The sequence below is a fragment of the Procambarus clarkii genome, chromosome 28 (genome assembly GCF_040958095.1).
Source record: "Procambarus clarkii isolate CNS0578487 chromosome 28, FALCON_Pclarkii_2.0, whole genome shotgun sequence".
Classification (NCBI taxonomy): Eukaryota; Metazoa; Arthropoda; class Malacostraca; order Decapoda; family Cambaridae; genus Procambarus; species Procambarus clarkii.
This window is the reverse complement of record NC_091177.1, coordinates 6,843,391-6,857,598: the sequence shown is the minus strand read 5'-3', so window position 1 is coordinate 6,857,598 and position 14,208 is coordinate 6,843,391. Positions and strand designations below refer to the sequence as shown.

The 14,208-nt window shown below is 39.8% G+C and overlaps 3 protein-coding genes across 3 annotated transcripts; 1 reads left to right on the top strand and 2 right to left on the bottom strand.

The window, feature by feature from the left end:
• Positions 1–724: 724 nt before the first annotated feature.
• Positions 725–3,368, top strand: LOC138369355 (suprabasin-like). Its single transcript, XM_069332594.1, has 3 exons — positions 725–748; positions 1,217–1,504; positions 3,249–3,368. The coding sequence occupies exons 1-3, from the start codon at positions 725–727 to the stop codon at positions 3,366–3,368; spliced, it is 432 nt and encodes a 143-aa protein (XP_069188695.1).
• Positions 3,369–3,627: 259 nt separating this feature from the next.
• Positions 3,628–4,834, bottom strand: LOC123754935 (cuticle protein CP14.6-like). Its single transcript, XM_045737278.2, has 3 exons — positions 4,780–4,834; positions 4,176–4,411; positions 3,628–4,088 (listed from the first exon to the last, which is right to left on the bottom strand). Exons 1-3 carry the CDS (start codon positions 4,786–4,788, stop codon positions 3,872–3,874), a joined length of 462 nt encoding a protein of 153 aa, XP_045593234.1. The 5' UTR covers positions 4,789–4,834; the 3' UTR covers positions 3,628–3,871.
• Positions 4,835–11,765: 6,931 nt separating this feature from the next.
• On the bottom strand, positions 11,766–13,194 carry LOC138369371 (cuticle protein CP14.6-like). Its single transcript, XM_069332611.1, has 3 exons — positions 13,174–13,194; positions 12,222–12,457; positions 11,766–12,098 (listed from the first exon to the last, which is right to left on the bottom strand). Exons 1-3 carry the CDS (start codon positions 13,180–13,182, stop codon positions 11,885–11,887), a joined length of 459 nt encoding a protein of 152 aa, XP_069188712.1. The 5' UTR covers positions 13,183–13,194; the 3' UTR covers positions 11,766–11,884.
• Positions 13,195–14,208: the final 1,014 nt, after the last annotated feature.

Sequence of the window (14,208 nt, the reverse complement as noted above, 5' to 3'; positions counted from 1 at the left end):
TATGAGGTCAATTTTTTTTTATTGGAGTTAAAATTAACGTAGATATATGACCGAACCTAACCAACCCTACCTAACCTAACCTAACCTATATTTATAGGTAAGGTTAGGTTAGGTAGCCAAAAAAAGCTAGGTTAGGTTAGGTTAGGTAGGTTAGGTAGACGAAAAAACATTAATTCATGAAAACTTGGCTTATTAGGCAAAGCGGGCCTTGAATAGTAGGCTGAGAAGTGCGTTCTGGCTATTAGGTACGACATATATATATATATATATATATATATATATATATATATATATATATATATATATATATATATATATATATAATTATAATATAAATTTACTAACAATCTTTCATATGTGCATTGTTTCTCTAAGCACTGGTATACTAGTTAATAATCTGTCTGCTCCTATATATACCGAAGAGCTCCTCGCATTGTTATTCCTAATTTTTTGAATGAAGAGTAAGAAAATCTTGATTCCATTGTATTCGAACTTTGCTACCCAGGTCGTTTTTGAGACTTACCGTAGCTAAGCACAACGTACATACTACAAGAAAATATACACTGAGAAAATTTACCAAAAAATGTATCGTTTACAATATTTTTGTCCATGATTCGAAAACACCTATGAGAAAATACTGAGGCCATGCAACGGGATCGAACCCGCATCCCTGGACACCCCAGGGAGAGTGCCTGAAGAGTGCAAGGGAGTGAGGTCGATCCCAATGTACGCCCTCAATGTTGTCTCAGTATGATGCATATATTATAGTCAAACTTCACAAAATTCATAATATAGAATTTCTCAAAATAAATATTATGATAGAGTTGGACCACTATCTCATGCTTTATGTATCTATGTGCATGTAGATATTTTAGCAAGTAGTCTTTAATTTATAATTGTAAGAGCGTTATAAATAATTTTTTTATCTGATTTGATACAAATCACTAAAGTACTACAAAAATATTAATAATAGATTATACTTGCCTGATAATTTTTTTTATTTCTTTAAAAAAAATCTTAGAAGATTTCTGGGCACCTATTGCCCTCACGTAACTTGTGGTAGCCTTTATGTGCAATATAGCTATCCTTTATGTGCCAATATGGCCATACTGAAGGCTCGCACTAGTAACCTATTCTATTAAATAAAGAAAATATGATGTGAATATTAGGGTGAAGCAGAAGCCTTCTTGCTCAAAAGTGATTGTCTGCCCCTCAGGCAAGGTCATATTCGGCAGGTGGACTGGGCCATGAGACCGGCGGACTGGGCCATGAGGCAGACGGACTGGGCCATGAGGCAGACGGACTGGGCCATGAGGCCGGCGGACTGGGCCATGAGGCAGGTGGACTGGGTCATGAGGCCGGCGGACTGGGCCATGAGGCAGGTGGACTGGGTCATGAGGCCGGCGGACTGGGCCATGAGGCCGGCGGACTGGGTCGTGAGGCAGACGGACTGGGCCATGAGGCAGGTGGACTGGGCCATGAGGCAGGTGGACTGGGCCATGAGGCAAAAGACACACTCTGCGTTTTCTCATGTAGACAAAGAGAAGGAGGAACACCTGTTGGTACCTGGGACAGTCTGTCCCATGTCTGGGCCATGAGATGACAGACATGGGACAGTCTGTCCCATGTCTGTGCAACTCCCCCTCCACCCCTGGGACTGTCTGTCCCAAGGAGGGGGGGGGAGTTGCACAGACAGCGGCGCAGCGGCTGTGATGACGTCATGCTTGTTTACTGATTGGGGAGTTCTGTTTTACTCGTTCGGCTTTCGGTTAGCAATTTTTCACCCGCTGTAGTTTGTTTTGTGATTCCTACCTTTCTGGTTGCCAGACCTGGTAGATGGCAGATATAGACAGCTTCCAACTACAAGGGGTTCCTATAAACCATTGCTCCTCGTGCCTTTCTGAGGGAGGCCAGGTTCTGGTGCTGGTCCCCGATAGGCCTAGAACTCCATCGATTGACTAAGATTGATTGATGACGATTAAGCCACTTAAAAGGTGGCACGGGCATGAATAGCCCGTAAGTGGTGGCCCTTTTAAGCCATTACCAGTATCATTAGCTGATACTGGAGATCTGTGGAGGTGCGACTGCATCCTGCGTGACGGGAGATGTCTCCCCCGTGCATCGATTGACTGTTTGTTGTTGTTATAGATTCAGCTACTCGGAACAAGTTAAAAGTAGCACAGGCTGTGGTGAGCCCGTAACGTACCTTGCGCAGGAGCGGGGCAAGTAGCACGGGCTATGGTGAGCCCGTAGTGGACTTACCTGGCACAAAAGCGGTGCTTTCGGATTGACTGTTGCCACGGTCTATAATATATACACATCAGCCCGGTATAACTCCGGGTCTCACTCCGGGTGGTTCCTTGGGAACAGATTAACAGGAGGGGCAGATTTTCAGATTTTGTAGCGTTGGCCGTCTAATCATGGGTGGCATGTGGTTCCTTTTCTTTGATATCTTAGATATCTATAATGCGTGTCAATACTTAATCTGGAACTCTGTTATCTGAACTTACTTTGTATTTGCTATATTGCCATACTGGCTTATCGCTTTGCTATGATGATAACTTACTTAAATTGGCCTTCATTGAGTAATGTAGTGTTATTTATTTAGGGAGACTTGAAGGGTGTTATTATTTAGTAAGCAACACACTTTAAGCCTCACGTGTGTAAAGAACGTAATGCTGGAAGGCGTCAAGTTTTATGGTTACTCTCGGAAGTATAACTTCCGGGAGTATGAGGTTCAAAGACTTTTACAAAATTGTGAATATCTCGTAGGTCTACCTGCCCTTTGATTTTAAAGTAAACGGGACTAGCCAAAATATGTGATCAATTATTAATAATAGTTTAATTTTGAAATTCAATATTTCTGCTAAATTTGCCATTTTTAGGTAAAAATAGCTGTGCACGCGAGAGATCGCTCAGCTGGACAAGTAACAATTGGTGTGGCATCAAACATATTATTATGAACTGGTTTGAGAGCTCAGTAAAGAAGACAAGACACTTTGTATTCTTCAGCCACGAGAACTCCATCACTAAACAATGCAACACAGGAATCCCTCACGAACCAACTTTATGGTCTATTTTCTTCTTAATTGATGCTGGTGGAAAAAGTGTTATCATGAGGAATATACACCAAGAGCTTCTCGGTGTATATATACAAAAAAGTTTACTTTAGTTCAATTTTTTTCAAAACTAAAGCATACCTACTGGTTGATCAATTAACTCTTTTGATGGTCTTAATTATCCTCCAGAGGTTAATAGGACTTAAGACAAAAAGTTTTATTGATCTACGAGAAGATTTGCAAGAAGATGCTACTGATTCAGATGTAGACGAAGCAGGAAATGTATACACATTACTTATAGTGGTGTAAAGTATAATTTAGGTGATGTGGATGTGAAGGAGAATAGCCACATAACCACTTAAGAAGTGCTCCCCATAGGTTCAAGTGGCGAGGTAAGCAGCAGTTGACTGCCTTATTTTTTTTCGCAGTCAGCTCCAGACGTCTCCCGGGACCCAGTGGGAGGGCGTCTCAGTGCTCAGAGTTTCTTAAATTTATATAGCAAGAAATATTTTTGTTTTTTCAATAAGAAAAATGGCAACTATTCTTATCTAGGTGGAAATAAGGACGATTAATATTTAAGTTTAATTAGTCTCTTCCGCATATTTGCATGTTGTTTGAATGTATCTTTAAATTTATATAAATCTAGTGACAAAATTAAAATGAAAATCAAATTTGTCTCATATATTTATTTAACTAAACAGTGATAATATATCACACGTAAATAAATATTCAGTCACACTCGAATATCTGCACAAAGTTCACTCATAACTTGTATTCGTGGAGATATTTTCCGATCATTCTTGCGGTTATATTTACTGAGGAGTACCATAACTGCCGGAGAGTCCAGAGGACTTGCCGCGGGCGGCGGCGGCGTCCTCTTCGGCAGCCTTAGCGATCTGGTCCAGCACGAACTGGGGGATTGGGTGGGGGAAGGCAGGAGCCACTGGCAGCAGGTCAGACTGGGGCTGATAGCCGTTCTCGTCGGCGACGAACTTCACAACGACGTCAGTGCCATCAGGAGCAGTGTAGCTGTGGGAAAGATAACATGCATCCAGTAAAAATAACAGCTTTCCTACATAAGACGATAACAATGGAATCAGTTTGTTTAATACTCACGAATATTGACCAGCCTTGGCTACGGCTCCTCCGGGGCCGCTGGGGGAGCCAGACTGGGATACCACGATGCCGTTGCCTGTCTCCACGTCCAGTTTGTAGGAGCCTTCATTCCCAGGTACAAAATCGTGCCTGATAATGGGCACCTCCTCGCTGGAGCCACCGTAGCGGGTAGGAGCCTGAGGGGCTGCGTACTGGGGGGCGGCGGCGGCCACGGCCACAACGACGGCGAGAATTACCTGTGTGTTCAATATCGGTCATTGGAATATGTCTGAAACCAAACTTTAATTTTTGAACAAATATTGTTTGACGTGTTCTGCTAAATATACTACACTATGTAACATAATTTTTTTATAATATTAGCAAACTTTGCCTCTTTTATTAAACATTCAGGTAGTGACGTACGTTATTTGTATAAAAGTACCAGCAAAGAAAATATTTTATTCATGAAGTTTACATATCAAAACCGAATTATTGCTTCGAACAAAACATAATTTCTTATTTGTATATGAGTTCCAATAAATATTTTTCATATTTCACTTATCACTCATTTCTACATTTATTAATTCCCATCGACATAGCCACTTCCCCCCTCGTCAGTACTCACGGTGTTCATGTTGGTGTGTGCTGCAGGCCACTGATGCACTGCCTCTCCCAGCCGCTGTATTTATAGCAGTCATGCAACCTGCAGACACTGTTGCCACATGCACTTCACAGGCCAACCTTCTGCGTCAGATGCAATTAATTACATCATATTTCAAGTTCGCAAAAGAGTTTCTATATTTCTCTTTTTTTTTTTTTTTAGCATGTGAGCGAATGTTTGGATTCGTTCATAGACGATGAGTCACAATAACGTGGCTGAAGATATAATGACCAAACCACAACATATCAGAAAATGAAGAAATGATCTTTCAGGCCTCCCTGGACCATTATCACACGACTTGATGATGGTCCAGGACGGACCGAAACGTTGTCGTTTCTTCGTTTTCTGATGTGTAGTTTAGTCATCTTGTACAAGTGTACATTCTTATGATACATGAACAGTGGAGGTAATAGGTAAGTTAAGTACAATGCATAACGCCACTAACATGCAGAGCATCTCGGACATAATGTAAAATAAATAGGGATAATAATTTACAAGCTAAATGGGGTAACAATTACACCTAACTGAGAAAAGAAAACCTTTTGAATTGTGAAGAAAATTCAGAAAAATGATTGACAAATTTTCACATGGTATTTGGAGACTAAGGTTCTTACAAGAGTACAAAAATAGTAAGTATTTGTATAATTGAAAAGGGGATTCAATAGATATTATTATTTTTTTATTTAGACATTGTTCTTTTTAGTAACAGTGCAAATCCAGTAAATAATATTCATAACAGCATTAAACACAAGCTGACTTGGAGGATGAGAGGAAGTAAGTAGAGTTAATTTAGGTAGCTCTTGGTTTCTCTTTTAAAGTGGACGAAAGAAGTACAGTCTTTAATCGCATTAATCTACTAAGATATATAAACATTGAGTATATATTATTGAGTATATATTATATCAATATAAAAGATCATTTAATCCTAATAACTTACTTGCAACAGACAAATTAGTGAGACATCAAAGGTGTCGAGGTCTCTGAGGAGGTCAACTCAGGTATCATTCTGGCAGTATGAATTAATAATAAATATTAAGTTCCTTTCTAATAGACATAGTCAGTATAGTACTGTGTTGGATTCTACCCCCTTTTTTCCCAAATCCTTTCAAATTATTTACAGTTCTTACATTGGAGAAGTTCTTGTTTGCTAACTCGCTGACTCTTGTCAGTTATCATCAATGCCCCTCGTTCTGATGTTCTTTATCTACTTTTTTGAAATCATAAAAATTGTTAGATTACATAATTAAATCACAAAATGTGATATATCTACGAGGAAGTCTTATGAACTGTGTGATGAGCTCCGGTTCAATCACATTTTCCTCATTGCTCAATCCTCTCAGCTCAGGAATGAGAGTTACTTTATAGTATTGATCCTTTTTAATTTTAATTTGAGCTGTTATAGATAGGGTTTCCATGCGGGGGCTGCGCACCCAAGAGTGAATCGCACAACAGTTGTACATGGTACCAGGAAAAATTCTTGATTACACGTCTAAAAATTGGGTTGGCGTGTCAATTGGTGACATCAATTAAAAAAATTCTTGATAAGGCCAATGAAGTTAAACTTATTATACTATTATATTTTATGAACTCTGGCAATAAAGATGAAGATATGTCTACTCACAGGTATTTCTCCTTTACTGATACGTGAATCTTTTTCCGCTACTTTCTGTACTAATGTGCGGATTTTCACACTGGCGTCTGTCGGCCCTGTTCTGTATTGATCTAGATTAAAATCCAATAGCAATTATTCTGAACAGTTTTAGAGTGCCAAGTTCAGTTTTTCCATAGAATGAAATTTTTCTCTTCGTTTAATTATTCTTCCTCGTTAGTTTTGGCTCCTCAGCCCATATTGACATTCAGGAAACAATTTCCAATCTAGGTTTTGTGTTTGTGTGTACATGTGTGCGTGAAACTATGTACATGTACTCACTTAGACGTGGTCATTAGCCCCACCTTTCCAACCACTGATCGATTAATGTAATAATTATTTTTCTGGTGGTCATATTTTATTTTCATTCTGTTTATTGAATTTACCTCAACAATCAAGTCATTCACCTCTTACGCCCATAACATTCTTACTGCATGTCTCCTGCTCATTTCGGACTCTTGTTTTCACGTTTCCACTAATTTTTCTATGCATCATTTTAAACATAACATTTTTCGAGTAGTTATGTATTAATAGATGTTTACATCTTTGTCTCTATACGTATGTATATATGCGCAAGTGCATATGTGTGTACATGTATGTTTGTGTGTACTACGTACCACCGTGTACGGGTCTGACCCTGTGTTTACGGGGAGGACTGTGAGTAGCCAGGCCGTGCCAGAGTCTGTGGCACTACGGGAGGTGCCATTACCGCACTCCAAATGTAGAGGAGAAAAACGTTGTCAGCAGGCCAGTGGCCCAGCAAAGGAGAGGGTATTGTTGCCTAAGAGTGATTGTCTCACCCCCCGGCAAGGTCGTTCTTCCGTATGTTCAGTCTCCGGTGGTGGGTGGGTCGTCGTGCAATATGCCACGCCTTAGGTACGTCTGTCTGTCTCTACTCACCTAGTTGTACTCACCTAGTTGTGCTTGCGGGGGTTGAGCTCTGGCTCTTTGGTACTGTCAATCAACTGCTGTACAGATTCCTGAGCATACTGGGCTCTATCATATCTACATTTGAAACTGTGCATAGAGTCAGCCTCTACCACATCACTGCCTAATGCATTCCATCTGCTAACTACTCTGACATTGAAAAAGTTCTTTCTAACGCCCCTGTGGCTCATTTGGGTACTCAGTTTCCACCTGTGTCCCCTTGTTCACGTATCACCCGTGTTAAACAGTTTTCCTTTGTCTACCATGTAAATTCCTCTGAGAATTTTGTAGGTAGTGATCATGTCTCCCCTTTCTCTTCTGTCTTCCAGTGTCGAGAGGTGCATTTCCCACAGTCTTTCCTCGTAACTCATGCCTCTTAGTTCTGGGACTAGCCTAGTGGCATACCTCTGAACTTTTTCAAGCGTCGCCTTGTGCTTGATAAGGTATGGGCTCCATGCTGGGGAGGATTGGTCCAGAATTGGTCTTACATATGTGGTATATAAGGTTCTGAATGATTCCTTACACAGGTTCCTTACGGCAGTTCTGATGTTCGCCAGCGTCGCATACGCTGCAGATGTTATTCTTTTGATGTGAGCTTCAGGAGACAGGTTTGGTGTGATATCAACTCCCAGATCTTTCTCTCAGTCCGTTTCATGAAGGCCTATCTCCCCCATTCGGTATCCTGTGTCTGGCCTCCTGTTTCCATTGCCTAGTTTCATTACCTTACATTTACTCGGGTTGAACCTTAATAGCCATTTGTTGGACCATTCATTTAGTCTGTCTAGGTCATCTTGTAGCCTCATACTATCTTCCTCCGTCTTAATCCTCCTCATAATTTTTGCATCATCAGCAAACAATGAGAGGAATGATTCTATACCATCTGGAAGATCATGTACATATATAAGAAACAGTATGGGTTCAAGGACTGACCCCCTGGTGACATCTCGCTAATCTGAGACCTCGCCCCTCACAGTGACTCGCTGTCTTCTGATACTTAGGTACTTCCTTATCCAATGGAGTACTTTCCCTTTCACTCCTGCCTGCATCTCCAGCTTTCGCACTAATCTCTGGTGTGAAACTGTGTCAAAGGTTTTCTGGCAATCCAAAAATATGCAGTCTGCCCACCTCTCTCTTTTTTGCCTGATGCTTGTTGCCTGTTTGTAGAATCTGCCTGTCTGTCTGTCTGTCTGTCTGTCTGTCTGTCTGTCTGTCTGTCTGTCTGTCTGTCTGTCTGTCTGTCTGTCTGTCTGTCTGTCTGTCTGTCTGTCTGTCTGTCTGTCTGTCTGTCTGTCTGTCTGTCTGTCTGTCTGTCTGTCTCTCTCTCTCTCTCTCTCTCTCTCTCTCTCTCTCTCTCTCTCTCTCTCTCTCTCTCTCTCTCTCTCTCTCTCTCTCTCTCTCTCTCTCTCTCTCTCTCTCTCTCTCTCTCTCTCTCTCTCTCTCTCTCTCTTTCTCTTTCTCTCCAGTGATATATTTACTTTCTGAGGGTGGCTACTTTCATAACTCACAAAAGAGGATCACGAGTTCAATCTCCTGGTGAAATTGAAATAGTTAGGCACGTTTCCTTTCCTTTTACGACTCGTTGTTTCAAACAGGTGTAAATAGGTACTCTAGAGGTAGACAACTTCTGTTGGGCTGCTTCCTGGGGAAGGTCAGTAGTTCTACCTAAGGAAGGTGGGTGACCTCGAGATATATATATATATATATATATATATATATATATATATATATATATATATATATATATATATATATATATATAGATATATATATATATATATATATATATATATATATATATATATATATATATATATATATATATATATATATATATATATATATATATATATATATATATATAAACATAATATCCAGATAATCTGACCACCAAGCAACCACTAAACCTTAATTCATACAGCATTAGCCATTCTAAGCTGACCAAGCATTACTATCATAACTTGCCCTATCTCGAGTAACAAATCACACGTACTTATTCATGACATATAAACACCCCAGAGTGCTGGCAGCACACACAATAACAACAGCATTAGCATGACGCATACAGGTGTCGAAATAGTGTGATTTGTTGACATTCTCAGCCCAATGCCTTATGAATAACTTGTTGACGTGCCATATTTATATACTTTCGTGCACTATGTATCATCATTTTATATGTATTATTGTGTCTAATTTGTTATCGTGCAATATGTATAATTATGCAGTGTGTTTGCGTTCCAGGCTAATGTGTCTGTATTCACGACTTTGCTGTTCAACGGTAGTTTAATATCCTTATCTTATTGACATCTTGCACTCCCTGTGTTGCTGCCTTGGCCTCCATGTGTTGTTACCTTAGCCTCCATGTGTTGCTACCTTGGCCTCCATGTGTCACTACCTTGGTCTCCATGTGTTGCTACCTTGGCCTGCATGTGTCGCTACCTTGGCATCCAAGTGTTGCTACCTTGGCCTCTATGTGTTGCTACCTTGGCCTGCATGTGTTGCTACCTTGGCCTGCATGTGTTGCTACCTTGGCCTGCATGTGTTGCTACCTTGGTCTCCATGTGTTGCTACCTTGGCCTGCATGTGTCGCTACTTTGGCCTCTATGTGTTGCTACCTTGGCCTCCATGTGTCACTACCTTGGTCTCCATGTGTTGCTACCTTGGCCTGCATGTGTTGCTACCTTGGCATCCAAGTGTTGCTACCTTGGCCTCTATGTGTTGCTACCTTGGCCTGCATGTGTTGCTACCTTGGCCTGCATGTGTTGCTACCTTGGCCTGCATGTGTTGCTACCTTGGCCTGCATGTGTTGCTACCTTGGCCTGCATGTGTTGCTACCTTGGCATCCAAGTGTTGCTACCTTGGCCTCTATGTGTTGCTACCTTGGCCTGCATGTGTTGCTACCTTGGCCTGCATGTGTTGCTACCTTGGCCTCTATGTGTTGCTACCTTGGCCTGCATGTGTTGCTACCTTGGCCTGCATGTGTTGCTACCTTGGCCTGCATGTGTTGCTACCTTGGCCTGCATGTGTTGCTACCTTGGCCTGCATGTGTTGCTACCTTGGCCTGCATGTGTTGCTACCTTGGTCTCCATGTGTTGCTACCTTGGCCTGCATGTGTTGCTACCTTGGCATCCAAGTGTTGCTACCTTGGCCTCTATGTGTTGCTACCTTGGCCTCTATGTGTTGCTACCTTGGCCTGCATGTGTTGCTACCTTGGCCTGCATGTGTTGCTACCTTGGCCTGCATGTGTTGCTACCTTGGCCTGCATGTGTTGCTACCTTGGCCTGCATGTGTTGCTACCTTGGCCTGCATGTGTTGCTACCTTGGCCTCTATGTGTTGCTACCTTGGCCTGCATGTGTTGCTACCTTGGCCTGCATGTGTTGCTACCTTGACCTGCATGTGTTGCTACCTTGGTCTGCATGTGTTGCTACCTTGGCCTGCATGTGTTGCATGTGTTGTTAATAAAAATATATAATGATGGACCACCTTTCTGGTGGTCCATCATTATATATTTTTATTTTCACTAAATAATTTGTTATATTTTTGAAAACAGTTCATGGAAAGGTCAGTGTGAAGCATTAGTGGTGTATTTTCCACATTCCCAAAACATGGGAAAAAGTTATCACGTTAAAGGTTGGCTGACAAGTGTATGGAATTTCTTACGTTAAAAAATCAGATTTGAAAAGTTAACTTTTTAAGTTGTAAGTTTTGAAAATTTTGCATTTTTTTTTAGTTTTGAAAACGTTTTGAAAACTTACATGATTTAAAATTATAATAGTTTTATTAACTCAGTCTCTTACGTAGAAGAATTGGTTGAACTTGTAAGGTTATCACGTCTTCTCCTGGGGCTGTGAGAGGCAATATGACTCGGCAAAGGTTGAGGCTGTGGGAACTGAGGTGAGCGCAGCCGCACGCTCTCCGTTCCAATATATAAATATATATATATATATATATATATATATATATATATATATATATATATATATATATATATATATATATATATATATATATATATATATATATATATATATATATATATATATATATATATATATATATATATATATATATATATACATATATATATATATTTGACCACAAGCGCTTTTCAAAAGCCAACATATAAAAAAGCAAACAACACATTAACCTTTAAAATATTAATTTCCCTTTTAGAGGTGATGTTTGTTAGAAACTGTCTTAGGATGGAAAAAAATGAAAACAAAGACGGCTTAAAGAAAATGTAGAACTAAAAAGTCCGCATCAGAATAATGAATGGGGGAAACATCACTATTACAAGCAGCAGTTTTAAATATATCTGTATATTCATGTACCGCTGATACATACGATTTTGCTTTTAGTAAATAAAACAGAATTGCATTTACGTGCATACAGTTTAATTTTTGAAATGGAAATGATTAAACATCTTTGTTTTAATAAATACAACTTTAACAGATGACACATTAGGTGGATGACGCTTCATAATTTAAGAGTTATGTTTACTGTGGAACACCGTAGCTGGCAGAGGGACCCGACTTGCCGCGAGCGGCGGCAGCGTCTTCCTGAGCGGCGAAAGCGATCTGGTCCAGCACGAACTGAGGGATTGGGTGGGGGAACTCAGGAGCCACTGGCAGCAGGTCAGATTGGGGCTGGTAGCCGTTCTCGTCGGCGACGAACTTAACAACGACGGGAGTGCCGTCAGGAGCAGTGTAGCTGTGGGAAAGAAAATATATTGCCGCAACAAGGTAAATAAATAAATACTTCTATTTCATCTAAAGAAGAATATGACAGGAAAATGCCAACATGTATGTAGATATGTATACATATAATACTCACGAATACTGTCCGGTCTTGACCACAGCGCCCTCTGGGCCACTGGGAGCGCCAGCTTGGGATACAACGATGCCGTTGGCAGTCTCCACATCAAGCTTGTAGGCGCCGGCGTCCCCAGGTACAAAATCGTGCCTCAGAATGGCCACCTCTTCACTTGACTCTGAATAGCGGGTAGGTGCCTGAGGGGCGGCGTACTGGGGGGCGGCGCTGGCCACGACCACAACGACGGCGAGGATAACCTGTGTGCGAGGATAATATATTTAATATACTTGAAAATGCCGGTACCAACCAAACAGATCAAAATATATATATTTCATCTTTGTTTAATTTTGACTTTTCAAAATTACTCTTGTAAACAATTAAGAGTGCATATAATATTGCAACCCATCCTTCTGAAATGATAGTACTTATAGTAACTATTAATACTTATAGTAACTAACTATATATGTTGAAAATGGCATGAAGTGATGGACCACCGGTAAACCACTTTTTGTGTTATTAATTAGGCCTATGATATCATGTATTTGGATAAGGATTGCTAGGAGACAAGGATTGTTAGATTAGGTCTTATGTGTATGTTATGTTTAAAAGTTTCGGTTTGTCCAAATTCAATAATTCAAAAGTCAACTTTCTGGTGGTCCATCATTATATATTTTTATTTTCACTAAATAACTATTATTAATACTCTCATTTTAGGAGGATGATTTGTGATAGTGCATGTAATTATTTAAAATATAAATATATAATTGAATTATTTCTGGAGGAAAAATAAACATTTATCCTGATATATTTCCCGCTTCCTGGTGTATATACATTGATAATATATTTTAGTCCTGAACTATGTTCAACACTAAAGTACACTTGCTGGTTAGTCAATGAGGTATTGGGGTGACCTGAATGACCTTCCCGCGGTTGATAGGCCTCAAGCCCAACACCAAACCATCTGAACACTCACAATCTTCATGTTGCCTGATGATGTTAGACCTGAATGTGATGCCGACGTCCTCTGCTGCCTATATATATACCACCATTTGGTCACTCAGTTGCCGGATAGGATTATTCTGTCAATTTGTAGTCCAGTTTCTACTTGACCCATAATTATCTGGCTGTGATTATTACTCAGCTTTTTATTACACATAATTGCAGTAGAATTTAAGCTAAACGAATATCTTTAACATTTATTACTGTTAGAGTTTTTTTTCTGTAGTAACATGGTGCATGTCCAAGTGAGCCAGGACTCGTTTAGAAGTTGACATTCTCTAAACGCCATATTCTTCAACCGGATGATACCAGTGAATATTATTTTGGCCAAGATATACACAAACCAAGGAAATACATTTCCCAAGAACCATGTGCTTAGTGCTATTTGTCAATATATCTTTGTTTATTTGGACGATTTCATGTTGCTCCTTTTTTGGCAATGATAAAACCTAGCAAGAGGTAATTTTTCAGACAATTTTTGAAAATAAATTTGCAAATCATATATTCAAGTTTGAGATTAGCAACAATTAAAATGTAATTTTTTTTGCAGACTGAGCGTTATTATTAGGGTGGAGTTTATAGACGTCGTTAACACACGAGTGTTGAAGTTATTTTCCATACATACAACTGAGATATTTGCCAGCCTGTGATCATAACTACTTGGTCACACACATGGAAACAGTTAACCCGTCATCAAAATAAGCAACATCTTATTGTAGTAGAAAATGTCTGCAATATTTATCTCTCACGTCAGGTTAAACAATGTTTAACTATATCAAAATTGCAGGAAAACGTTTTATCCATCTGTAATGAAAAGTAGAAGAGGCTATTTAATTTAGTAAGTAAAAGTAATTACAGCTTGGCACTTGTATTTCACTGAACATATAACGATATTCATAAAAGCTAATTTTATAAGGACTAAAAATATGTGTGACTTCAGTATTATTAGTATTGTTATAATTCAGAAATTCAGTTGGAACCATAAAAAGAATTCGAACCTGCACCCCGG

What these genes read in the sequence shown, in the direction of transcription:
- LOC138369355 (XM_069332594.1), top strand. Translation starts at nt 725, where the DNA reads ATGTACGCCCTCAATGTTGTCTCA. An exon ending in ACGCCCTCAATGTTGTCTCA is followed by an intron (nt 749 to 1,216) that starts GTATGATGCATA and finishes TCTGCCCCTCAG; the next exon opens with GCAAGGTCATATTCGGCAGG. An exon ending in CAGGTGGACTGGGCCATGAG is followed by an intron (nt 1,505 to 3,248) that starts GCAAAAGACACA and finishes ATTATCCTCCAG; the next exon opens with AGGTTAATAGGACTTAAGAC.
- LOC123754935 (XM_045737278.2), bottom strand. An exon ending in GCCAAGGCTGGTCAATATTC is followed by an intron (nt 4,089 to 4,175) that starts GTGAGTATTAAA and finishes TCTTTCCCACAG; the next exon opens with CTACACTGCTCCTGATGGCA.
- LOC138369371 (XM_069332611.1), bottom strand. An exon ending in GTCAAGACCGGACAGTATTC is followed by an intron (nt 12,099 to 12,221) that starts GTGAGTATTATA and finishes TCTTTCCCACAG; the next exon opens with CTACACTGCTCCTGACGGCA.